General features: G+C 42.4%; 2 protein-coding genes across 5 annotated transcripts in view; both read right to left on the bottom strand.

The window, feature by feature from the left end:
- The window catches only part of appa (amyloid beta (A4) precursor protein a), a 31,645-nt gene extending 17,248 nt beyond the window's left edge, over positions 1-14,397 (bottom strand). For all 4 annotated transcript variants that reach the window (XM_034864265.1, XM_034864266.1, XM_034864267.1 and 1 more), the window contains exons 1-2: positions 14,143-14,397; positions 340-507 (exon numbers count right to left, since the gene is read on the bottom strand). In XM_034864265.1, coding sequence (XP_034720156.1) covers positions 340-507; positions 14,143-14,202 — 228 coding nt within the window. In that variant the 5' untranslated portion in view covers positions 14,203-14,397. The remainder of the gene's footprint in view (positions 1-339; positions 508-14,142) is intronic.
- A 1,002-nt stretch (positions 14,398-15,399) lies between these two features.
- Positions 15,400-22,711, bottom strand: cyyr1 (cysteine/tyrosine-rich 1). Its single transcript, XM_034864711.1, has 4 exons — positions 22,309-22,711; positions 18,997-19,096; positions 17,851-18,011; positions 15,400-15,646 (listed from the first exon to the last, which is right to left on the bottom strand). Exons 1-4 carry the CDS (start codon positions 22,391-22,393, stop codon positions 15,513-15,515), a joined length of 480 nt encoding a protein of 159 aa, XP_034720602.1. The 5' UTR covers positions 22,394-22,711; the 3' UTR covers positions 15,400-15,512.
- Positions 22,712-26,573: the final 3,862 nt, after the last annotated feature.

Raw genomic sequence — 26,573 nt, 5'->3', positions numbered from 1 at the left:
TATGGCCAAATGAGAGCCATTTTCAAGGCATGACAATCATGAAAATGATTACAAATGGTCAGGGAGGAAATGACCTTTCCTAACCCCTTCTGCTACCAAAAAGACAATAGAGTTTTACCTTCACACTATTATTTTTTCAGTACTATCCTGACACTCCATATCTATTCCCGCACCCTTTGTACACCCATTTTAGGGTTCTTACGACAAATACATACAAGAAAGATTGATTAATATGAGCACGTAATTTCAGACTTAATTTATTCCACAGGGGATAATAAAAAGGTGTACATAGGAAAAAGCCCACACACACACACACACACACACATCCACACACTTTACCTCCTGGCAGTACTGCAGGATGCCCTCCTTGGTGCCGATGCAGCTCTTGGTGCCCGAGGGGTCCGACTCCCACTTGCCGCTCTGCACGTTAATGTGCATGTTGAGTTTACCGCAAAACATGGCCACCTGGGGCTCTGCCAACAGACCCATAGAAACATCTGTAGGCACCTAGGGGTGGGGAAGAGACAAGGAGAGAGATTTACTGAGATATACAGCTCATGTTAAACTCCTTGAGCACTTGCACTGAAAACTGCGAGGCGGATGCAATTAAATTTCATTACTCAGATAGAGGGTGGCGGGGAGAGGAGATTAACGTGTTAGATAAAAAGAAAGATGAGGTGAGCTGGTTCAACATGGTTCTAAAGAAGAAGGGGAAAGCCAAAGATGAGGCATAAGCAAATGAGGGTAGAAACAAGGTTTCCTCTCCCAATTCCATTAACATTTTGAGTTTCAGTTCTATCATTCTACACTGTGGCAGTGCGAGCATCATGTCTTTGTTCATATTCGCCACTGGATGCTGTCAAGTGTGCAAAAGACCTTTCTGGAAAAAAAAAAATGATGGGACATCAAAAATCAATAGCTTTGGAGGACTACATTTTCTTAAACAACAAGAATGCTGTTCAGGCAGGCAGGCAGGCACACACACACACACAGCAATACCACTTCTGGGAATGGAGTACATCCCTCTGCCCATGCCGGCTTTTTCTTAGACAGTATAGTGTTTATTTAACCCTCTGTTGATTCGTGTTGGGTTATTTTCTCTTCTAGGGCAGCACATAGTGAGCACAAGAGCAGGTTGGCTGGAAGCAAGGAGAGTGTGAGGAAACGCGTGCATGTGTGTGTGTGTGTGTGTGTGTGTGTGTGTGTGCGCGCGCTTAGTCTGCCTTTGGCATGTATGTTTTCATTTTTGTGTTAATTTCCGTGTTGGTTCTGCGTGTGAGTGTGCCATTGCTGTCTGCCTGCATAAGGAGGTTTTGTGCTGAAGTTCCCTGAGGAGAGGAGGTGCAGACAAACCACTGAATGCCTGCATTGTACAGGCAAATGAACTAGAACTAAATGGGAGGGAATACGAGGGGAAACAGAGGAGGAGACAGAGGGAGGGAGGAGAGGGACTGTTGCCATTGTGTGCTCCCTAATCTTGTTAATGGTTCTGAAGGCCCTGGCAGGCAAACAAATGTTTTTTGTAAGATGGATAGCATATTTTTTCCTCCAGACTTTATTCTTTTCAAGCAGCCAAGGGCACAAAAACCCTCTTCCAATATGAGAATAGCTAATGGGGGCCATCAATTTAGATAAATTTGAAGCTGAAAACCTAAGTCTTTAAATCAATTTAGCAGGCATGCGTCTATGGAGAGATAAACTTTATTAGCTTTAATTAAATTCAATGTATACACATTGACTGCATTTATACCCTTGTCAGAAGAAGATGGCGTTTTCTGGTAAATTTATATTTTAATGTGTGTACTAATTTGTCCTGCCTTTCCATTGGGGAAATGTATTTATTCATTTGATGCTTATTAAAGCCTCTCAAAACGTCACCACAAATAATTCCAAAATGTGTGAATTAAAACTGATAGTTTGTAAGACAAACCTGGAGTGTGACAAGCAAAGAGAAAGCTAATTAAGTAACAGTGGTTGGAGTCACCCCTCTGGTTTGGTGAGTGCATCATCTAGCTGTAAAGTCAGAAACAGACAGTTTCTGACTGGAACATCTACTACCAGTAAACACGGGGCTTTGCTTGAGGGTCATCATGCGTTGTAAAGAGTTGGTAAGGAGCACTCAATAAAATACTCTTACAACGTACGCCTCAGTATGTAATGAAGACTACTGTCTATATCATTTAGTCTATCTGTATGAATAACGGAAGAAACTGCCAAAAACATGTACTAATGGGTTCAACCATCTAGCGCAGTCAAATGAGGGTAAAAAGATCACAGATGAGCTTACACTTCCATGGGTCAAACATGCACCTGCAAAGTTCACTCCCCTTACAGGCCAACGTGATGAGCCACAAGCTGCGGTAGCAAGGAAATCACACACAATCACAATCACACACACACACACACACACACACACACAAAGTAGTGTGTACAATCCCCTCTTGCCACATCCACCCTCAGCACAACACATGGCAACTTAACACTGTTGGCCATCAGTCTTGACATTAGGCCATCTGCCCCACACAGGGTTGTTAAGAGGTTTGCTGCTCGATTCCCACACAGACATCTGTGAGTGACCAGCGCTGACAGGAAAGACCAAATCCCATCCTGCTCATTGATGGCTTAACCCAAGGCAAAGTGAGAGCAAAAAGTTTTCAAATAATCTTTAAAAAGACGTGTGCAATCTTTTAATTAACTCAGTCTGGGTGCCCGGTATCATTTTGACCGTATCTGCCCACCCTCTGGCCTCTCTGTCACTTACTGAAGGAGATAAAGCAACATCCTCTCTGCTTGAGGCATAGGTAGGCAAATCTGTACAAACTGCTCGCTCACATTCAAATTCTTTGTGTCATCCTGTTTCGGCTGGGAAATAATATCCTCGCCAATTGCTCCCTCTTCTCCTCCCTGCCTCCAAGCCTCTCCACTGCCCTGTCTGGTGCTGAAGAAGAATGGGGGGGAAGGGAGGGGATCGACCAAGCCTTCGGTGCAAGCTTATAAATCAGAGTCCCAGGATGATGGCGAAGGCAGGAGCGGCAGGAGAAAGTGAGACAAAGAACAATAACCACAATGGCGAGAGACGGGAGAGAGATTGGACAACAGATGAATTGGACAATAAGCCTTCGGGCTTGAGCAGAAGGTCAAGCACTCTGACTTTTGCTGTCAGAAAGAGGAAGGACTGATTTAGAGAAAAGGGATTTTCTGTTTTCTGACAGTTAAGTTCAGTGTCGACTACATCAACATTTTCGAAAAGATCCTCCTGACAAACAGTGCGCCATTGATTATACTGTGAACAGAAATAATCACTGTAATCACCAATGGAGAAATAAGGTATTGCTCAAAATCACCGTTTTGCAAAAAACTCCCCAAGAACAGAAATATAAGAACAGTATGAGTAAATGGGTTGTTTATTTGTTTCAATGCTGGGAAGCTAGAATCTACCCTGAGCAAGCAACAGATGGACTAAAAGGCAGACTGACAAATGGTGAGACACCTCGGCAGCAGAGTGTTAGACACATGTATATTATAGAAGGAGACACCAGGCTTCCCTCCTTTCCGTCTCGCTCCGTCTCTATCCTATCTCAGCTCTGATCACATTTCTGCCAGCCGGTCATGGAGCAGGGAGGGGAGGGAGCAGTAATCTGGGCACTGAGGATTAGAACGGCAGCCTGGTCAAGAGAAATATCCCCCTTCGGTCTCAATCTGGCATGATAGCCATCACCCGAACGATAGCAAATAAGCCAGAGGGAAAAGGAGGCTGACGCTATATCAGTTTGACCCCAAGGTGATAGCTCAATTATAAGGCAGCAGAAACCCCAGTCACACGTTGCTTGGAGTGCTCCCTCTACCCAACACTAGTTACAAGTGATGCAACTACAGCACTGATCCATCAAACATGTGTAACAGCTTCTTGCCACTCATATGAATCATTCTAATCAATGGAAGACCTCTATAGTTTGATGGAAATCAGAGCAATACAATGCAATCGACAAAGCTAGCAAAGTCTTAACAATTCCACAATAAAAGAATTGCGGCAGTGTAAGATTTATGACTGCGCTTATGTGTGCTACTTACAGGAAAAAAAGCCAGTCACGGAAAGAAAATACAGACTTAAGCCACTGGGCCTGCTGACCACAAAATCAATTTGCACATAGCCCATGTCCAAGTTGTTAAAGCTTGGCATGTGATGGCGGTTTATAAACATTACAAAGCGCTCAACATACTCATCACAGAAGGGGGAAATGGAACTCGTTTACCCTGAGGGAGGCACGAAAGACGACAAATAAAAACAAAACAGCCAATCCAACAATCTAATAATGCAATGCAATAACATACAAAGTTCCGAGTAGTAAACAGATTAAAGTCAGATTATTTGCTCTTATAATTTGCTGAGTGGTTTGCTACCCCAAGGAGGTTTATGATGAGCTCACTGCTGCAGTTCACATGAAACGTGTGTGTGTGTGGTGTGTCAGTGTGTGTGTGTGTTTTATTGCACCCAATTTGAAATCAGTTCTATCAGTTGGCTGACCCACTTCCACCAAAAGAAAAATCACATTGTGGAAAACCTTAGACACAAGCAACATGATATTTGCTTCATCATCATGAGTCTAACTGTAATAGGCTCTGGGTTAAAGGAATATTTCAGTTTATTTTGAATGTCTACATTTTTTATTTTAATGGGGCACTCACTTTTTTACTAATAATGTGGTTTGGATTAGACCTGAAAAATAAGTCTAATAATCAATTAGCTGATTGGCAGAAATGTGCAAATGTTTAGCTAAATCAATTAAGCTTCAGTAGCAGTTAATTTTAAGTAAAAATGCCAAACTTTTAGATTGGGACTGGTTTTGTCTGTTTGCAACCTGTCCGACTGCTCATGTATCTCGCTTTGTAATACTGCATTGTAGCGACCTCAGAGTTCCCAAATCTCAGAAATTACTTTACAGAGCACAATGTTATCATAACTGAAAGAAATAATGAATCTTTTACAAGTTTGCCTCCCCATTGACTGAGTTTCTGCCCCTCGCCTCTCAAAGGCAACAGCATTCTCCTTGCACAGCACTCCCCATGTGTAGGATTTTGTAATACATAACTCTTCTTCTCCCTTTATGTAAATTGCCTAACCATCATAACACATCTCCAAGTCATTGTGTAAAGGGACTGTAACACGTACTGATGTGTGTGAACAAGCACGCTTATAGCTGGCGCTGTCACAGATGTGATCAGCGGCACTAAAAAGCGGAAAAAAGGCAGGAAAATGTTTATCACCCATTTAATGTGAATGGGGGGTTTCAGAAAAAGAAATATGGCATTGCACGCTTACAAACTGCAAATAAATTCATTCTTACACGCGTGTATCATCTCACAGAGGCTGAGAAACAGTTTAGTGTAAGCGCACACACAATCTTTGAAGTCTCCCCACAACCGCTGGGCCTGCGGTGCTATTAATTGTACCGTCTTATCTGAGTGGCCCAGGCCTGCCACTGGGAGCTGGGGGGAGGGTGTGTTAGATCATCTCTCATCCCACAGGGAGACTCCCTGGAGAGCAAGATGTGTCGCAGGAGCCACGCATGCAAGCACGCATGCACGCACGCCAACTAGACAAGCCTCTATTGTCAGAGCTGGGACAAACTGAACCACAAGATAGCGTCAACTGGTTAGCGTTGGAGATGATCAACAATGGCTGAGATACACAATCACTATGTAGAAGAGATAGAAAGGCAGCTCCTCCTGCAAGTGGCAGGAACACAATCTAAATAAGGCCTTATTGTGTTATCATTGGTTGCCATTAAACATTTACAACCAAGAGAACGTGTTGTGTGATGCAACCAACCTATATTGCTTTTCTTTGGGTCATTAATCAATCAATTGTGGCAAAATTGAGCACAAGCCCAGACTGTCTGTGGGTTGTTTACAAGATGCATCGCTGTGGGAATTGTTTGCTTAGCTCGGGATGGCTGTGACGACTGAATTAGAAAAGACTGGCAAGGTGACAGGAATGCTCAACGCACACAGCAGCAATGCTTATGCACACGCACACACCTTGGCAAGCAGGCCCTTCTGTTACTTAAAACCTTCAGATTGTCTTTGACTGGACTTAAAGTGTGGGTGCAACGCTATCCCGGTGTGTGTGTGTGTGTATGTCTGTGTAAAGCTTTCTGTGCCTGATGTTTGAGAAGCAGATTTCGTGGGTAGTTTCCCTGATTACAGGGCGGATGGACCCTCCCTTCCCCTCACACTCCCGGCTGGCCAAAAGTTTAATTACAGATCAGATGTAAAACCAAACAGAACGCCTTCGTCAAATAAATAAATAGCGGGGCAAAGCAGAAGCTCTGACCTGAATATGTTGTGAGTTAAACAATAAAACGGATCGATTGCTTGTAGTTTGGGATCAAAATTGATCTCCTCACTAATTGAGCACTGATTGAGCTTCTTCCAAGTCAAATGACAAATCAATCAAATGATTCCCCTCAGATCTCAAATCAACCACACCGATCTCGTACAGGCTCTGTTTTGGTTTTTTACTCTGAGCTAAGGCCAGCAGTCCTCGTCTTCAAAACGTTTTTGCTGAGTCTGTGAGGAGAGTTTGTTTGAAGCATTATCTTCATTCATATTCAACGCAATTAAGCTCCGTCTCAGGGGGGTTCCTCACGAATTCGCTTTAAAATCTGATTAGAAGTGTGTAAGAAAATAGCTCTGACTTCTGTCCACTTAATTTGTCTAGACGTGATGGAGGGACTCTTGGTTCCTTAGTTATAGTCACCATGGTTACAGAGTGTGCTCAACCCCAGGGAAAGACCTTTAATAACCTCCCCCTGTCATTGCTGTGGCAACCTGAGGCAACACCATTATCCAAGTCACCTGGGAGCAGAAATTTCATCATCAGGTTGGTTTGCTTGCTCGTAAGGAAGCGTGTGCGTGTGTGTAACCTGCATGTAGCGGAGAGTGCATGCAGGTGTTTTTGAATGCCTAAACGCAACATTAAACCAGCCTAATGGCAAGCTCATTCAGTAACGGCCTGCCTCTCTGACCTCCCTGGTAACCAGCAGGGAGTCACTCGGCAGTGGACCGCAAACAGACACAGATGGAGCTGCGATTGCCTGTGCACGCACGCCCAAAATTATGTTACTATTTGTTGTTTTTAAATATCCCATTAAAACCTCAGTGTTGCTGTACTTTGGCTATGTCCTTATTGCACCAGTGTATCATGTCACAATAGAAAACCTCATATTACTCAGCATGTTGGCCACTGTCTTTGTTGGATCCATACATATCAGCCCTACAATCATTCCCAATGTAAAGATTCAACATCTGTAGCAACATCATCTTCATTCTCTAATTACCCCCGTGTTTTCATAATTATCCGCATCAGATACACATGCATAAAAGACACAAGAAAGAACATCAACTTTGCTCACCGTCCTTAGAAAAGACTGCAGAATTCCATTTAAAAAAGGCTGAAATTAAATATTGGGACCAGAAGCCCTAACAGCTGTGTTTACAGCTAAATACAAATTATTTACGGCTGATTGTGAGTCGAGTGTTGTGTTACTAGGAGTCATTGTGAATCAGGGCCCTGGGGTGCTGATGGGTGTGTATATCTGGAATAGCCATTAGTGGTTACAAGCACCACGTCCGCACAGGTAAACTGGGAACACAGCATGTCCAGAAGGAAAAAAAAATCAACAACTGTGGTATACTTCCAATTTATACTTTCCTGTACTTCCTTCAACCTTAGTTTAATTATAATTCAAATGATCAAATGCTATAACTATTTCTTTGAAATTATGATTAATATCAGCTGAACAAGAGACAATTGGGGTTTTCCTACCAAAGCATACAGTCAATTCCAACATAAGGGATTTTCTAAACAATGGACACACACACAGAGAGTGAGAGAGAGATGTGCAGCACTCCTGTCCACTGTGCAAACACAGGAAGTCTGCCTCGATCATGGAGACCAAACAGGAAACCGATCCAGAAATAGCAGGGCACAGTCAATAATACCGGTCCATTTTCAGACACAAATCTCCATCTCAGCCCTCTCTTCTCGATTGCCCCACACAGTCCATGGCATTTCAAACAAGTGTTCTAATTTCACACTTGGACTCCGAGAGGACTTTTCATCTGCAATAGATGACGTGTCGCCCGCCTCAAAGCAGTACTAGTTTCATAAACCCTCTGAACTGTGACTCCCAAGCCGAGGGCATGCAGCGCATCAGTAAAATACTGTGCAGACGACACAGCGTTTCAGAGAAAAGGCGAGAGTGAGAAATTGTTCTGGTGGAAAATGGTTCCCAAAAAAAAAAAAAAGGAGGGAGAAGGGAGGAATTTGTGAGTAGAACGACAGGAATAACACAGCAGCCTAATTATGGTCCAAGTAGCAGGCACCTGGGGAAGAATATGGCAACCCTGGACACACAGGACGGTGAAGGGAGACATGGCAAGAGAGAAGTGAGAGGACGAGGGGATCAGCTGCAACCTCTGCACGATTCAGATATACCGAGTCAAAGCGGTTCCTTGGTGTGCATCCATTTCATGAAAAGAATAAGCGTGTTGAAAAGATGAAAATGTGGTTTGAACGATGGGAACTAGTGAAGGAAAAAGAGACCAGCAGGAAATACTTGGTTTGTATTGATTTTGATGGAAAGATTGTGTTGGACTTGTCATTTAAAACAGCTGAAATTAAATAAATAAATTGAAATCAAATGAGTGTTTAATTCAGCTCACTGACCAGTAAACCAAGCGAATACACCAAGGGACACACTTCTAATACCCCTACTTGTGTTTGCTGGCTGTTTTCAGTTATTTTCCTTTCTGCACTTTTGGTCGGGAACATCAGCAGCATCTGGCACACGCCTATAGTTGGCAGTGGCTAGTGAAGACTAGTAATAGAAGTGCATGTTCTCTCTGAACTGTTCCTTTCAAATTCAATTCAAATAGTCAATTAGAACTATAAGCATGACAACATGAGGACGTTACCACACCTATAGTTTGTTTGCTTTGGTCCGAATCAGTTGATGAGTTTGTGAGCGATTTCCCAGTGGTTCGGTTTAGTTTCACATCTGGAAAAATCCAAGCCCCTTCAGTTGTGACACTGTGGGCACTGATATAATTGAAAAGGACGACATTTTGTAACGTATAGGACATAACTACTTTGTAAATCCTGTCCAGATAGAATTCAATTTTTTGGGGGGGGGGGAATTTCAGCCTTTTCATTTGACAGGCAGGTGGGAAATGGAGGAAGAGATGGCAGACATGCAAAGATCTCCTTGCAGATAGGGATGTTGTGACGGTACCGTTTGCTACTAAGCCAGCAGGACTTTCACAGAGATGTATTTACTTTATCGCATTATTTTTTTTTAAGAACAGAGGTACTAAATGTGCTGTATGCCACTCAGAGTTATAGACTGACGGAATGTGTGGAGCCATTTCATATCAGCATGACCCAAAATAAATGTCAAATTCTCAGGCACAAAAGTGGGGGCAGGACCTCTGGTGGGCTCCTCACTTATGACTGAAAGCTTCGAGGTGAGCTGGCATTTCTTTGGTTCATTACACCTCCACTCTGGGATCCAACAGAGGGGACACAGACAGCCCGTTGGATCCGCTGCACCATTAAGTCAAACGCCTCCAAGTGCCAGGCGGGCGGGTACAAGATATGATACGACGACATACTCGTGAAGCGATCCATCATCTCATGCTGATTGCAGCACCATCCGTTTGTCACAGGGGAGTAAATCGACACGTACACACTTACATTTATGTAGCGACTCATCCGTCACACTCTGATAATGTTATGTCTGCGTGACCAAATCCAAGATTAAAACTTGATTGTATTGACCTTGGCCAGATTATTACAACACAGGTCATATCTCAGTGGAAGGTCAGTCCAACACTACAGCACATCACAGCCTGGACTGGGACACATGGCACTTATGATGGAGTTGTGGCTACGAAGGCATTGATGCCCCAACAAGAAATGGCAGGTACATGGTTTCCAGATGGAGGCTACGTGTGTATAGCTTCCTCATTGATGAGGTGAAAGCTTAGTTACAGTACTCGGTGCGGCTGCTGAATAATTGTGCGGGTCAGGCCGACTTGTTTTTTCGGCTTATTATTCAGATTCTGTACCAACAGCTGCTTACTCAGCAGCAGTGGAATGAAGAGTGCGTCTTCGTGGCGCACTGCTGATATTTAAAGATGGAAATAACAGCCCAGTGGTGATGAATGGTGCTGTCTGGTGGGAGATTCGCTCTAAGATGCGAAGTGGGAGGGATAACGGCATGTTCCCTGATGTCTTCCCGGCATTAGGGCAAGGCTTGTTACATGTTTGACCTATTAGCGCTAGTTATAAGCAGTAAGAATGGAGGAGGTGAGCAGTGTGAAACCTTCACTGTTAATCAGAAAGTTTAGCAAGAGAGGATAGCCAGCTTCTTACTGTATATGCTATCAGATATTGTTGGAACTAACCAAACTTTCTGGCATTTATCCACAGTATCTCATTCAGAGGCCAGGTTGCACTGCACAAAGCAAGCCTTTGAGCTACACACTGGCCTTTTACCACTGAAATAGCACTACAAGATTCCTACCATGCTTTGGAAGGGGGGGGTGCAACCTTTCAGTAGGATAAACACTGTATGAACACACAAAGAAGACTCGGGACTGTGTGAGGGTGACAAAAATGAGACTCAAAACAACAAGCCTAACGTGGGAGGAAGCAAAGAACAAGTAAACCCATCTTCAAATGTTCATGAACAGGGAAACTTAGTTACATGCAGCTCCAAAAGACAACAAGCACGTCAGCGTCCTCCCGTTTCCAGGGACAGAAGAAACAACAGTATCAAAAGGTCAGGAATTCTTTTCTCCAGGACAGAGAGGGGGATTCATGGGGGTGGGGGGGGGGGCATTAATTGGGAGTGCTGTGGTGTCATTGTTGTTGACACAACCAAGATGGACTACGTGTGCGGTTTGAACAAGATTATTTTATACGGACATAGTTTTGGGGGTTTTCATTTAGAAAACATTAGATCATCCAGCCCCAAACCAAAAAATATTCAATTTACTAAAATAGAACTCTGTAGAGGGAAAAGCCAAAAAGATGTTGGCAATTTTTTCTGTAAAATACTTTAACGATGATCAATTATCCAAATAGTGCTGTTAATTTTCTGTCGAGCAACTAATCATTTACAATAACTAATTTACTAATCGTTTCAGCTCAAAACCTACGTCCAGAGCAACCACTATGGAGTTTGATAGTGGGGAAAACACAACAGCAGACATCAGATTTGGGGGGCCGGTCTGTCGCAATAAAAGCAAAGTCTTCATTTACAAGGTCAGTCAACTATCAGAAAAAAATATCCAGATATTGAGAAACTGAATTATTTACTGACATAAGCCTCATTTGACCTGATTTCAGCACTCCCATAAGACATGTTGCATTTTGGTTAACAGGTTTCTTACGTGTAAAAACTCTCACAGCGCTTTTTGCTATCTACATACTGGAAGCCCTGGATTAAGTTTAAACTCATTCTCTGCTAAATGTAAATTACTAAGTGAGGTAGAAGTATAGGAAATGGAAAGGAATAGAAGATATATTAGTGTCAGGCAGATTTTCTCCTTCAAAGAATTGAAACTGCAGCGTGAGCAGCAGAGAAGGTGCCAGAGAGAAACACTGGCAGCGCCAACAGGCATAATGGCATTAAACTCACTAATAAGGGGAGAGGGCTGGTCCGCCCCAGGCTGAAAGACTGCAGTATGCACACAAACAGACTGCCTGCACCCATCCAAGAGCCATTTCCCAAGGATTCACAAATACACAAAGGCTGGCATCCAACTCCCACGCTCCACACAGCGGGCTTCCTAGAGCGGTGTGAGTGTGGGGCGGTTGGGAAGGCTACAAACGAGCCTTAACAAGATCAAAAACTTGCAACATCTCATTTTCAAGTCTGATTTAATCTTGCTTATATTGCTGAACATTTAAACAACTTCTTCTCTCTCATTTCAGCATTACTGCCTTTGACATGTATAATGTAAATACAGGACTTCTTAAGAAAGCTAAGCAATGGATTACGCACAAAGCCATTGCTTCGTTTGATGAGCAGCCCAAACTATTCATTCCAAGCACACTGATTATGGGCTACGTGCAGGAAACAAAGGTTGGCTGCCATATTTCACCTGATTTGTCTGAAAAAAGAAAAAAAAGAACTTAGAAGTTGACCTGAAATCACCAAGACAGCAAAAAACAAGTGGCCTAAATAGAGCAGGCTATAATAGCCATTGTTTGGCACTATAGCTATAACACATCTACTGGATAAAAGCTTTAATTGTTACAAGCAGAGATCCCACAGAAAACATTTAACTCTGCTCCTCAACCTCAATAGATGCTCCCGTGTGGCTGCTGGGTATTACACTAATGCATCCATGCTGTATATTCACATCACAGCATTAAGTGTTGAAATCCCTCATGGGGGGGGGGGGGAAATCTTAGTAGGGAAATCCATAGGTATAAGTTTTGGGGTGTTTTCCAGAAAGAAAGAAAAAGCCTTGAAAAAAGGAGGAACGGAAGCTTTACTGCTACACATCAATTACCCAACTTAAATCGGGATATTTTTAAACTATGGGCGCTGAGCTGAAAATGGATGATTTGTTAATAAATTACTAAGATTTCGGTTTTATAGTCAGTGGCAAGACCAAGGAAATGACGTGTTAAAATAGATATGTTTGCAGAGTTGGCAAAAGACGGTTGGAAAATGGATTAACAGGGATTGTGAATCTGGGTCCACTGTAAAGACATTATTTAAGAACACGTTATATTTCCAATGTGCCTGTTATCACCACATCATGGGGCAGAAGAGAGCTCGAAAGGCCACAATGATAAAGCTCCTGTTGGCTTCCCAGTTTCCCGACCCTCGATAAATGCTGCAGTGCACCGCCGCCATCTTACTTCTCCATTCTCTACCCTCTGACTGAAATACGAGGGAGAGCGTTAAAAATGCTTTTCGAGAATACCGTCAGCCCCACGGGTTCATTTACTTTATTTATGCCAGAATTTGGCCTCAAATCTTCATTGCGAGGCAAAGACGTCTCACTGACTTATTTTCATTCCCAAAACACGCCCACTCGCTTAAAATTCCCCTTCAAGATATGGAAAACGGGACAACGTGCTTTGGATTTATTCCCTGTAATGACGTTAAATGATAAAATAAACCCGTAAATTCCGTTGTATAACAGCACCATTTGCGCATTATTATCGAGGCTACACAATTGGTTGACAACTCCAACGTGTTTGTAACATTTAAAATAACAGAAAAGCAACTCGCTTCACGGTTTTACACAAAGGAAATGGAAACATTTTGGGTACATCTTTAAATTAATGGTGACGGACATTCTCTCCATTGTCGCAAAGTCTCAAATCTGTTACCACACAACCACAGGCTTAAAGGGATCATTTCCCTGGGAAAAAAACATTGCGGAGCATCGGAACAGTAAAAAACATAATACGCGTTGTTTGGCTAGACATGTCTTGTACTTGTAGGAAGGGTAATTACAAATATAACAACGAGAAATACTAACAAAATATCTAAATGTTTACGTGGTGGCAATTACTGCCCTGAGTTGTCTTTGGTTCACAAATAGGCTACCAAGGTATTCATAATCGGTGTCAAGCTAGCTAGACTTTTACACAAGACTACCGGTTATAATCTTCAACATAAAATATGCAAAAGGTCCACCGTTGTTTAAATAGTCAAGTAGCTACCTAGCTAGCTAAGCTAACCCAGCTAGGACCTAGGGATATTCTACTAGCTACACCTGGCTAATGTTAGGTCGCAGGAAAATAAAATGGATGAAATAAGGCTCAAGCAGCTGACTCTATGGACAACAGTTCGTTTTGCAACCATTTTTTTGTAGAATGACAATAAATTATCCTTGAATCTTTTAGTAACTTAATTTGATAGAATGTCAATTGCCTAATTTATAAAAACTCCCTCAAACATATTTTAAGCTCTAGCTAGGTAGCTAGCTAGCTCTTATGGTAAGGTTGTCTCACTTCCGGTCTAATTGTAGCTAACTTGACGCAGCTGACAGCAACAATATGGTGGAAATACTACCAGAAAAAAATCGCACTAAAACTGATTTTCTTACCTCGGCAGCAAGAGCCGAAGCCGCTACAGCCAGCAGCAGTAAAGCTACTCGGTCCCCCATGTCGTTTCGCTGACACAATGCTCCTAAAGGCAGCGATTCACCGCACGGTTTAACGTTTGCGTCGGGAGAAAAACTGAGTGTGTTGGTCGCCGGTGACTCCCGTTGTCTGATTGTGAGCGATCCCGAGACTGCACAGCTGCTCAGCGCCTGATCACCTGACCACAGCAGAGTGGGATTCGTACGCGCGCGCGCGCACTAACACGTTATCTTTGTGACGCACGTGCACACATTTTTTCGCTTATGTAGGCTACACCAGAGAGATAGAGAAAGGGCTACACTGAACGTGCAAAATATTCCCGTTTTTACACCCATTGCCCACACGTTATTTATCAGAATATAAAGAAATGGACACTGTCGGTGTTCAAACGTTTTAATCACATCTTTGATTTAAAAACTATTAAAACAGTAAAGAAACACTTAAAATCCTTTACCTGACACATTATTACAGTTAAATCCCTTCCGTCATTCATAGTCATCCATCACATGAATCAGTCATAGCAGTGAGGTCAAATCTGAATTACTCTACAAAGGCAATTTAAATCATGAATGCTTCACAATTTTCAAGAATCTCGCAGAGGCAAAAAAAAATTACAAATTTTCAACTGAACATGATGTGACCGGCCCTAAGTTCAGTTTTCACCATCTCATTGTTTCAAGTAAGGCAATAAAACCAGTTCATTACCACAAGCCAGTCCATTCAAGTTGCCATTAAAGTCAGCATTATGCATTGTGTTCAAGTCGTTGTGTCTACACATGACAGGTCCAGACCTGACTTGTTTTAAACAGCTTTAATCATCAACTTCCACCTCGGGTAACTGACATAAATCAAAGTAAAAAAAAAAAATTAATAGGTAACTTTCCATAAAAGAGGAGTCTAGAAAGACTTCTTCAGTGATGTGAAGTTTCCCTCCATGCTGAAAAAAAGTGGTCTTCACCTTCTTCAAAGCAGTGCTGTGCCTTTGATGTGCACAGCCGGGACAGATAAGGATATTGGTTATTAGTGGGGGACTTAAGTCTATCAGTATGTGGGGTGTTCTGGCCAATATTGCGTTAAATAAGTATTCATTTACCCACTATTTGGTCCAGACTCCAGCAGAAATGCAGTGACATTTACACCTCGCAGGCATGCGTGGCCATATGATCAATATTGCACTGGGCAGCCCCTTTTTTATTTTTTAAATGTGGAAAGTTTGTGGGCCCGTTAAATTGTCTTTAGACGCCTAGAGATGTACAACCATCTCCAGGTGTGGAAAACCAGGCCATGACCGTTTGTTATGAGCTGGCCGGGGGATGATCTGTGCTGCAGGGATTCACTTGCGGGTGCAGCCAGGGTACGGAGGAGGTGGGGAGTAGTTGGCCGGTCGAGGCTGAGTCGGGGTGTAAGGCGGGGGGTGTAGCGAGGGAGGGTACATTTCGTAGTCATAGTTGTATGGAGGTGGAGGACCTGAGTTCAAGAAAAAGAAATAAGCAAAGTTCAGCAGGTAGGTCTAAAGCATTTAGTTCCCCCATCATTCCAACTTCATATGTCCCCATTTTACAAGAGGTTTTATGGGACAGTTGCACCCTCTAGTGGTTAAACCAAGAAACTGCACTCTCTGGAGGAAGACTGACTGAACCGGATAAAGAAAAAAAAATATGGCAGCAAAAAGTCCTTTTGTTGAACACAATGCATCTGTCTCACCGGGGTTCTTACATTATTCACTGAAACATCAAAGCAGCAAAGATGAAAGAAAAGATGAATGGAGTTAGTCCGAGCCCCACGCTAAACCAAAGGGTTGCATCAGCAAAACCTCACATTTCTGACACTATTGTTATTAATCATTCACTATCTAACATGTTAAAGGAGGCGCTTTACTTCAAAGTGGCTATAAAACTGTTGTGAAGCTCAGAATGAGACCTAGCAAGATTTAAAAAAAAAAAAAAAACTTCATGCAGCAACTATGCATTCATATTGCATGGCTTTGTGCGTTTGAGCAACATGTTAATGTAACATGATCAGAGCTCCAGGGCACAGAGACGAGTGCCGGTCCAGCGTAGCATGAAGGTGATACACAGAGGAGAATGAAACGGGATTAATAAATGATAAGCCCTTAGAAAAAGCAGCATATTCCTGGAGTCACCGAGGACAGACTAATATACCTGCGATGTGGGAACACTGTCGCAGGTTTGCTCCCATTCAAGCAGGAACAGGGTGTAACAGACATGAAGACCAGAGTGGAGGGAAAAGAAAACCATGCTTACAGGAGCTTTGGCTGTTTTTATGTGTGTGAATGACTTAAACTGAGCTCATGGTGAAGTGTAAAGCCTTTCCATTCAGAAAGAATCAGCTCTCTCTTTGTGTTACTTCAGGGCCAATTTGGATCCTGTAACACAACACAGCTATTCTGCTGTTTTCTTTTCATATCCTGAGGACAGGAGATGAGGTGTCGTCGCTGTGGCAGAATGGACCACTGTGTGTAGATTGTGGTTAACCATCATGTAGACACTGATAATAAGTTGATACCACTGTCTGATTAATCTTACTATAAGAAGTTGGCACTATTGCCTCATTGATGTATTCCTTTTATAAGTTATCATTCTGCAAGATTTTCTAGTATGTCCTTTAACCCTTGTGTTGTGCCCCCATCAACCATGAAAAAAAGATGTTCTTTTCAACTCTATTATTGTTTTCTGACATTTTTGATACTTTTTTACTGTTTTGGGAGCTTTTTGATGTTTTTTCCTAAGTGAATTGCTATTTCTAATGTTGACATTTTGAGTGCTTATTTCGAAGACCCTTTTTTCTGATAAAAAAAAAAACTGAAAACAAGTCAAATTTGACCCGAGGACAACTTGAGGGTTAAAAAATCTGTGTAATGAATTGGTGCCACTTTTTTATTTCATACTAAGTTTATACACTGTGACTAACGCTTTACTAACAAACATTATTGATACATACAATATCTGAAATACTAATAATAAAGGACAACTCCTATTGTGAAACAATACTTTGGAGTATATCCTTTAAAAGTGTGTGTGACAGATAAGTTGATGTCACTTTCTAATAAGCCATATTTAATAAAAAAAATGGTTTATAAGTTGTCACTTTATTAATCTTGAGTAATTTATTCATGCTACATAGACCACTGATCAGTGAGTTTTGTTATGAAAAATTATTTTAGCTAGTGTGCGTTCTTTATGCAATCAATATGTTGGCGCTACTTACTGATAATTTATATTTTAAAGGGTTATACACTGTAACTACAGCAATTCTTTATTAGCAAATAATGCATGCTCTGTGCTTTTAAAAATAATGGTAAGAAATAGTTTACAACGCTTCATACATCAGTGATAAATTGTTGTCGGGGCGGCTGTGGCTCATTGGTAGAGTGGTTGCCTGCCAATCGGAAGGTTGGTGGTTCGATCCCTGGTGCTGCGCATTAGAGTGTGAATGTGTGTGAGTGTTTATCTGATGAGCAGGCAGCCCCGGCCACAGTGTATGAATGTGTGTGAATGTTGAATGTTTCCTGTAGATGTAAAAAGCGCTAAGAGCAGTTTTTAAGACTGGAAACATTACATTTACATTTGTGAAAAACCCTTTTTCCTCACATATCTCCCTTAAATGTTTGTGTGTGTGTGCATATGTGTGTGTGTGTCCTGTGGACTCACCTGGGTAGCCCTGTGTCACAGTGTTGATGTAGGAGGTGCTGAACACACCGACCCGCGAGCCCCGCCCGTTCTTCATGCACATACACACGCACAGGAACAGGGCTGCCACCGCCCCCATCAGAAACACCACACCAAAAACGATACCAGATATGGCAGTGCCCCTGGACACACACACACACACACACACACACACAGTGAGCCACCCAAGTGTGAGAGGAGGCAGCTGTCTTAAACAGACATGCAACCAATACTTCTGAGCTGCTGCCATGGAGACGGACTAGAGCATTTGATGGATCCAACTCAGCTCAGTGAAGTCATTTTGCTTCAACAGCAGTATCACTATAACAGTGTGTGTGTGTGTGTGTGTGTGTGTGTGTGTGTGTGTGTGTGTGTGTGTTTGTGCATTCACTGCAGAGGCGTCTGTTAATCGGCACTTTTCAATAAAAGAACAACAGTCGTCATTAAAAAGTCTGGTACGTCTTCATAGCCAGCGTTAGTCAGCATGTCGGCCTCAGCGCTGGCTGATTTAACACGGTTACTCATTGACTGCAAGATGCTGCATTAACTGACCTTCGAAAAAACTGGGAAACAGGTAGACAAATCAACAGCGAAAACACCTTGAACTGTGAAATTTCCCATTAATAATTTTTTGGCTTTTGAACTTTCCCCCCCCCCGAATACGAGAGTACTTTGCAAAACGCAAAGTGCAAAATAATTCTTTTTCTTGATTACATTGTTTTTTGCGAAATAGCGATCTAAATTCAATTAGTTGGGTTGCCGTGCCCATGTACTAACGGCCCCTAACGGCAGCAGGGGCCCGGGTTCGATTCCTATCAGCAGCCCTTGCTGCACGTCATCCTCTCTCTTTCCCCTTTCATGTCTTCAGCTGTCTTACCCAATAAAGGCCAAAAAAATCCCCAAAATTAATATTTAAAAACCAGCCCCAATGCAAACTACCTTTAACTTAAAGGAAAAAGAAGTCTGAGAACTAGGTGAAAGTGTTAAAGCAGCTGTGCTGACTCAGGGCAACCAGAAGGCAAAGGTCAGATCCTCTAAAGGGGCTTCTTCTGGCATGTTAAAGACAGCTGTTGTCCTCCCTCATTTTCTTCTTCTTGTTTTTTTTGTGGTGTCTGTGCGTTAACTTACGAGAGGACGTCCCCCACGTAGGCGTAGTAGGAGCAGCAGAAAGGTGGCGATCCATCGCAGCAGTACTCCATGCAGCCTTCACACTGGGCTTTACTGCCGCCTGACACACACACACACACACACACAAACACACACTTAAGAAGCTGCTAATGCAGAATCCTACACATTGTAACCATTACATATTGAAATCAGCAGCAATTGGAGTGAAAGTGGAATAAAAAATAGAAATGGACAGCCATAAAGCAAGAAAAGAAACATCTTTAAAGAAACAATAAAGGTTGTTATATGGGGGATTTTGTTTAATCTGTCCTTAGATGAACCTCTCATGGACTTACCTCAAAGCACAGTTTAGAGAAGCCAGTTGAGAAAAAAGAGCAATCACTACCCGTGGAGCATCTGGGGAAATAGGAATTAAAAAGGATCTCTGCATTGAACTCCCACAGGGACCTGTTTTTATTTTTGATTTTGTTCTAGTAAACCCATGCTGCCCCTGTATCACTGGTGTTTTAATGTCAAACGGCTTTATCCTTAGCAGTATTTTTCCCTTTTCTATTCTAAAGCACATTTCAAAACTTAGTTAATGCCTAAAACTAAGTCTGATAAAATGGCGTATAAGTGTACGATGAGTTAACATGACAACGAGCAACCGTTGCCATTGAACAGCTATGCAGCGTTTCCCTCCCAGACAGAGACGTGCATGATTTATTTTCCCACGTCCGTACTGACGGAGGCAGCGAATCGGCCCACGCGGCCCAGCAGCCGACTCCAACTCAGGAGGCTGCAAACTGGCTGAATCTGACAGACAAGGCTCTGACACAGCCGGGGGAATTAGCACCTTTCTGATTTCACTGCATTACTGATGACTTTGGAATATCGCTTAGTAATCTTTTTGGAATGTAGTGGCATAAATAGCTGCAGAATGGGTTAAGTCAAAGCTGGGCAACATTTCAATATTGTATCACTACATGAGGCTAGATGTTGTCTTGTAAGTGTTGTCTTTTCCAGGTTTTAAAGGCTCCATCGTAGACATTTTCTGAACACCATACTGTTCTGGCTGTTCCATTATTTGCCTTTACCCACAGTTATTATATTAACATTACTGATGATTATTTATCAAAAATCTCATTGTGTGCATATTTTGTGAAAGCACCAATTGTAGCACTCTACAACATCGGTATTTGTTATGGGATATTAGATTTTTTTGGGTTCAGTCCTATTTTTCACACTTTTGTTGCTTGGTTTGTTTTGTCAGGAGGATATCTTGACTACCCAGGACGGTATTTGGAAAAAACTTGATGGACGGATAAAAAAATATAGAGTTTTGAGCTGTAACAATGTGCCGATCTGTCATCCAAGTCATCTGTCAATCAAAAGTGACAAACATTCCCTGGGTCCAGCTTCTCAAAAGAAGCAATAATGAAAATAATTGTCAACTGTCATAACTGAGACAGAGACTTGGTTCTAGAAGATTTTTGAAAGAGTGTCACATAATTTCAGTCTGATTTAAGTGATGTCTTCATGGGTTTGTAGGGGCATTCCAGTGTTACACACAATTTTATTCCTTATGGGGAGTAATATACTCTGGAAGTCTGAGAAACCCTGGTGATGTCAGAGTTGCACTATGGGAAACAAGGATCCAGCATGTTTGGAGCTAAAAAAATGAAAGCCGGGATATCAGAGGCTCGTGTGAATTCCCTAACTTTATGGAAGTGCAATATTACATCACTGGGGTGCCGCTTTACCGGTAACACAGAGATGTGTTCAGGAGATGTGATGTGATGTGATGTGAGTTACTCTCAAACTGTGCCAAGATTCAGAAAATGTCAACTCTGTGCATGATAGACACAGGCTGGTGAGCCACAGTGCTCCAGCAGCTGAATTAATTACTTTGAGTGGGAGGTCATTAGAATGGGATGCAGCATGACTGACGCGTGTTTATGTGGGGGTTCAATTAAAGATGATATAAGAGCTAGCATTTAGCAATTCCGCACAGATTCATGATCCCGCAAGATAATTTTACATCTTTATTCCCGCCACGGGCAGACGTGACATTTTCAGGATCTATTATATGCTTTTGTGCGGATGTGTGATTAATGTAGTTCATCACCCCCACCCCGCCACCACCACCACCAGCACCCCCACCACCCCTTCCTGCTCTGCCAAAAGCCTCCATGTTCAAAAGCATTGTACACACAGCTGTGCCTCTCTGTGTACTCGTCTCAACCTGCTGCCAAGACACAAGCCTTTTTCATCTGGAGGTTTCTCTCCATGTGAGCTGCAATATTTAGGTTTTTCACTGTTGTGTGGAAGGTAGGCAGCTTTTCAAATGGACACTGCAAAGAAAAAATCTCTGTGTGTATGTGTGATTGTCTGTCTGTGTGTTTTTGCTAACGATCTGCTTTCTCTCAGCAATCACTCACACTCAAATGATGTGTGCCTGGAGGCATATATGTACATTTCCAGCCTTGGGTTCAAATGTTACCTTTTAATAACTGCAGAAGTATGCATTTCTCAAATAAATTGCACAGCTTTATATAAAGTGGGGATAGAGTAGAGAAAAGGTGAGTGTGTACACCTTTACTCTCCATTTAAGTCTTTAAAATCCAATTGCATGATGCACTCCAAAGTTTTTTTGGTACTTTTAAGACAGAAAGCGTTTTTTCTGCAGAAAGCAAGTTTTGATTGGTGTTTCCTTTATGATGGAGGCCACAGTCCACCCACCATTTTGGATTGATCTCTTGAATCCCTGCAGAAAACCATTGATATCTCCATGTAAAATCTCCAAAGGAGGTCCCACCAGCAGACTGCTGGGGCTCCGCATGGGTGGTCCTCGGAGGTCGTGGCTCCTGTCTGTCCACACTCTGAGAGAGTCAACGTCCTTTACACCCCCCAACACACACACACACACACACACACACACACACACACACACACACACAAGTCCACCATCCCTACCCCCTTCACAGCATGCAAAGCAGACTTGACTCAGTTTTAAAAAGCAGCTCCAGCTGTTTTTTTTCTTCCTGCTTTGTGTGTGTTTAGTTTGGAGGAAAACTAAAGTGGTGGTTCTCAAAAATGTAATAAATAAAAAATAAAATATACATATCCTAACATCTTCACTGAAGGATTATCTTGACTTTGCCAACACTCCAGCAGCCCATGTGAGTCTGGAGGAGTCCCATCATTAATACAACACATAGAAACGGTACAATATGGCCATGTGGCCACTTAAATAAAAAAAAAAAAGAAGGGGGGGGGGGGGGGGGGGGGGGGGGGGGGGAGAGGATTTAAACGGATTGTTTCAAAACTCACCGGTGAATAAACAAAGCAGCAGCGAGTTCCTCAGGAACTTCCATCTGAGCGCCTGCGTCCTCCTCCTCCTCCAGGGGTTTTCCATGACCCTTCTCTCCCCGTTGCTGTTAATTTCTTAACCAATGGCAGAAGACAAGAAAGAGCGCTTGTTCCCAGTCACCTATTTGGCTCTTTCATGAGCATTGTTGTGCCTCACCCCTAAAGACAGCAGCGCAACTGCCCGGCATAACTTTGGGTTCCTTTAATATTTCCCCTTAAAAGTTCGGATCAGATTGTTGGTCCGCGTGTGCGCGGATTTTCTGTGGCTGTTCCTTGTCTTCCCACACCTCTGACTGGCTGCTGAGGTTTTTATTCTATTCACCCCCCCCCCTTTCCTCCCCTCCCCTCCCCCGCGGGTCCCAGTTTGCTCAAATTACCCTGTTGAGTTTCCACCATTATACTGAGGAGACAGGGAGAGAGAGAGAGAGGGAAAGAGAGAGAGAAAAGAGAAAGAGAGGGAGAGAGCAGTATGAAGTCAGCCACAATATGAACAAAAACGGTTTGATATTTTCAAAGTAAGACTCTAATTTTTTTAATAACTCAAATAAATGTATAATTTTCTAATGTGCTTTGTCAAATGATTAATTACAAATATTCAAAATGATGTATAGTAGATTGAAAGTTTATATTGTTAGTATGTGCAGAAGTGGTCATTGCAGGCCTGCAGTAGCTACAAACCGCAGTATTTGGTGAAAGTCATAGCCTAATAATGGGGTCTACGTTCGTTTGTGCTTTTATTTTGAAGGCATAATTATTAGTTTTCCGGTCCTGTTCTAGTTCTGCCTAAGGAAACTGCCTATGAATGGGTTTCTGCCTTAATTTGACTGTCTTTGGTTTCTGCTTCACATGCTGACGTCACATCACGACCTCGACCACGAAAGAGGAGTCAGACTATTATAAGGTGGCACATCATGTCGCTTAGCACCTGTGTGTGTGACGACAAGTTACAAATTACAGGAACAAAAACAACACGTGATGCCCTAGTTTCTTAGGTTAGGTTCCTGGAGCCATTGTGTCAGAGATGGGGTATGGTGGAGACCAGGATTCATCCAATTAACACGTCTGCAACACAGAGGTGTAATGTCAAAAACACCAAACAGACTCATTAGACCAGGGGTGTCAAACACATGGTCCTAGGGCCTCAACCAATTGGCCAAATGGTCCAAGCCGGCCCAAAGAAGTCAGTAATTCCAATTTTTCTATGTTCTTGCCAATTATGTCTTACTGGGTGTCTCACGGTCCTAATAACAGCAGGAGGCCCCATGCTGGATCCACTATTACAGATCCCTCATGTCACCCACAGGCTACTGTAAGGCGGAGGCTGCTGCTCATGGAGTGTGACCCTCCGGTGGAAAATGTCTGACAAAAAGGGGGAAAATGGACACACTTCTTCAGTATGCTTGGTGTGTTTCCAGAACCTTGCATTGCTCGAGGAATACAATGTGCCACAATCAGACTAAGTTCCATCCTGACCAGAATGCAACTACAAACTAAGACACAATGTTGGAATTGCACTTGTTTTTCTTAAATTATATCAGCCTGTTTTGTAAATGGATTCATCTAGTGCCCCTTCACACTAAAAGAAAGGGACACATTTATTATCAAGCACTGGTTGGATTGATTCAGTCAACTTTAGATCAAATTAGGCTGTATATGGCCCATGAATAAAATAAGTTTGACACCCTTGCATTAGACCAAAGACATAGGCCTACATACAAATCCTTTTCACATCAAACATCCAAGATATGATTCACGTATATTTGTTTTTGCAGACCTTGTAAAGCTTTCGGCCATGATGGATTTACGTTCTAAAACATGAATGTGGTTTATTTCAAAGTTTTGAAAACTGGTTCACATTCGCCACGATTTGAACCAACTTTTATGGGCAGCCAAGGGTGGCAAAAAGATGAAGATAATTTAGTTCTCGGAAATGCCACCCACACTCAGCAGTGGGGATTCACAATGCCTTCCAGATGTTTCTTTTAAGATGTAATGATGTGATGCTGAGACACAAAAAAAAAAACAAGCTGGTAAAAAAGTAGGTACAAGTTTCATTCCAGGCGAACACATTATGGATGACGATTGTGTGTTTTTGCTTTGTCAATCGTAAAGTCAGAACAAAAACATGCAGGGTACATCCTTGCCTACGCCTGTTGTTTAGGCTGACAGAGTCTGCTGACGTATTGTGCTATTATGCAAATTACAGAGATGGCCAATCTTCTTCTCAGCCATCCATAATTACGGGATAATGGTTTCCTTTGTGCTGCGGTGGGAGCCGACAACGCTGGAGATCATCTTCCTCAGGGCCCAACAGGAAGTGCCACACAGGCTTGTAGTCTAGGTATTTTCTGGTCCCCCGCTGGGGTTCAGAAAGTTCAGAGAAGCTGCCCAACCACAGAAAATTTCAGCTAGGAGAAAAATAATAAGACAAGAAGGTAGGAATGCGATCAAAATGCGTATGCCCTGAGACAAAAATACATCACTGACCTTTGAGCGGTGATTTCTGCTTCATCAGTCTAAAAAATAGAGACAAGTTCAGTTCCTTTCATGGATTCATCACTGGCCTATTGTAGCTCTATGATACAATGACCGCTTGTTTGCCATTCACCAAAAAATGTGTATTAGTCCGGATTTGATTAGAGCAATTTTAGAAGCAGAAGAAATTGGTGTCGGAATGCCCAGCATGTCATGGTTCAGTTAATGCTCAGACAAACATTTAAAAACTAATTAAGAACGGTTCAAAGAGGTGGCTTAATGATAACAAAATGATAGTAGATTTTAGTTACACTGATTTGGGAGAAGGAGTGACAGTTAGGAGGAATCACACATCAGCATGAGGCTTTTAAGTTTGTCAGGCTAAGAAGACATATTAGAAGGCCACCATATAGCTTTAAAAGTCAATTTCAGATTCAAGGCCTAATTACAAACCAGGGGAAATGTTGCAACTACCCCGCAGCCACCGACCTGTGGCCCCTAAAACGATGATTAGTTCATTTTTGCTCTCCATCAGCTAAAGCCATGCAGGACATACTGTCCTTTTCCTGCAATGTGGAGGGATGAGGTATCCATATTTGATGAGATGCTGAAATACTTCCACCTAGTGGAAAGAAACCTGAATTACAAAATATGTAATCACATTTTGGGTAGGTACACCACATCACTCCAAAACTATGTTAAGTGTAAGGACTGTGGCCCCTATGCCACCAGGGTTATAGAAATCTATCAGAGTCCCTCATTTATTTTGTCTGTGCATATAGGCGTGTATTGCAATCTTTGTGGGGATCAATGTTTAAACAACTGTAGTGTAGACAATAAAGGTCACATGGCATGACAATTTCACTATGTGAGTTTTTTTTAACATTAATATGAGTTTCCCCAGCCTGCATATGGTCCTCCAGTGGCTAGAAATGGTGATAGGCGTAAACCGAGCCCTGGGTATCCTGCTCTGCCTTTGAGAAAGTGAAAGCTCAGATGGGCCGATCTGGGCGAGAGTCCAGATCGGCCCGTTACTGCCTCTTTCTTCGCCTGCCCAGAGAATTTGGCCCACGCATGAGAGAGACATCATGGCTTTCAAACAAGGAAAGTGGCAGTTGGTCAGGGCAACACACCCCAAGCCTTCACCTTACCCCACCATGCCTTTCTTTTAAAGTTAGGTTAGGGTGAATTGGGTGCCTCTTTCTGGTGGCAAATATCAGTGAGCTAGGATATGAATGTAGATGAGTAAAACTGATATTTACTATCCTTGTTCACTTACTGACTGTTGGCAGGCTTACCACTGAGAAGAGCTCACAGCTGGGGAAATGTTTCCTCCATCTCTGCTGTAACAGGTAGGACTTGGTGTATGTGAATAAAGAATGTGTAGTGCACCAAATAGACAAACCACTCTTGAGACATTGGCTTCAGAAGTCATGTGATACTTTATTCATGAACCTAGGAACATATATATATATATATATATATATATATATATATATATATATAAAACACTGTATAAATACTCTATATATTCTACTCCCTTCTGTGATCTCAATGACAAATAAAAATAATATTTAAAAAAAGCCACATGATTATATTTAACAGGCTGTACAAAAATAAATAATGTTTGGATATTCTGTACAAAAGGAAAAGACTTGATAGAAAAAAACAAGGTGCCTTCGCAGAAGGCAGGAGAGACTTACTTATGAAGTAGTAGCAGGAGACAAGTCCCTCTTTAGGTCTCCACACTC

This window comes from Etheostoma cragini, chromosome 24, assembly GCF_013103735.1.
Source record: "Etheostoma cragini isolate CJK2018 chromosome 24, CSU_Ecrag_1.0, whole genome shotgun sequence".
NCBI lineage: Eukaryota > Metazoa > Chordata > Actinopteri > Perciformes > Percidae > Etheostoma > Etheostoma cragini.
Note: the sequence above shows the minus strand (reverse complement) of the source record. Positions and strands in the feature narration are given on the sequence as shown.

Bases quoted from the DNA above. Each gene is read 5' to 3' on its own strand.
- cyyr1 (XM_034864711.1), bottom strand. From the start codon at position 22,393: ATGGAAAACCCCTGGAGGAGGAGGAGGACGCAGGCGCTCAGATGGAAG. The intron at 19,097-22,308 runs GTGAGTTTTGAA...TGTGTGTGTCAG, and splicing joins GCTGCTTTGTTTATTCACCG to GCGGCAGTAAAGCCCAGTGT. The intron at 18,012-18,996 runs GTAAGTTAACGC...GTGTGTGTCCAG, and splicing joins TACGTGGGGGACGTCCTCTC to GGGCACTGCCATATCTGGTA.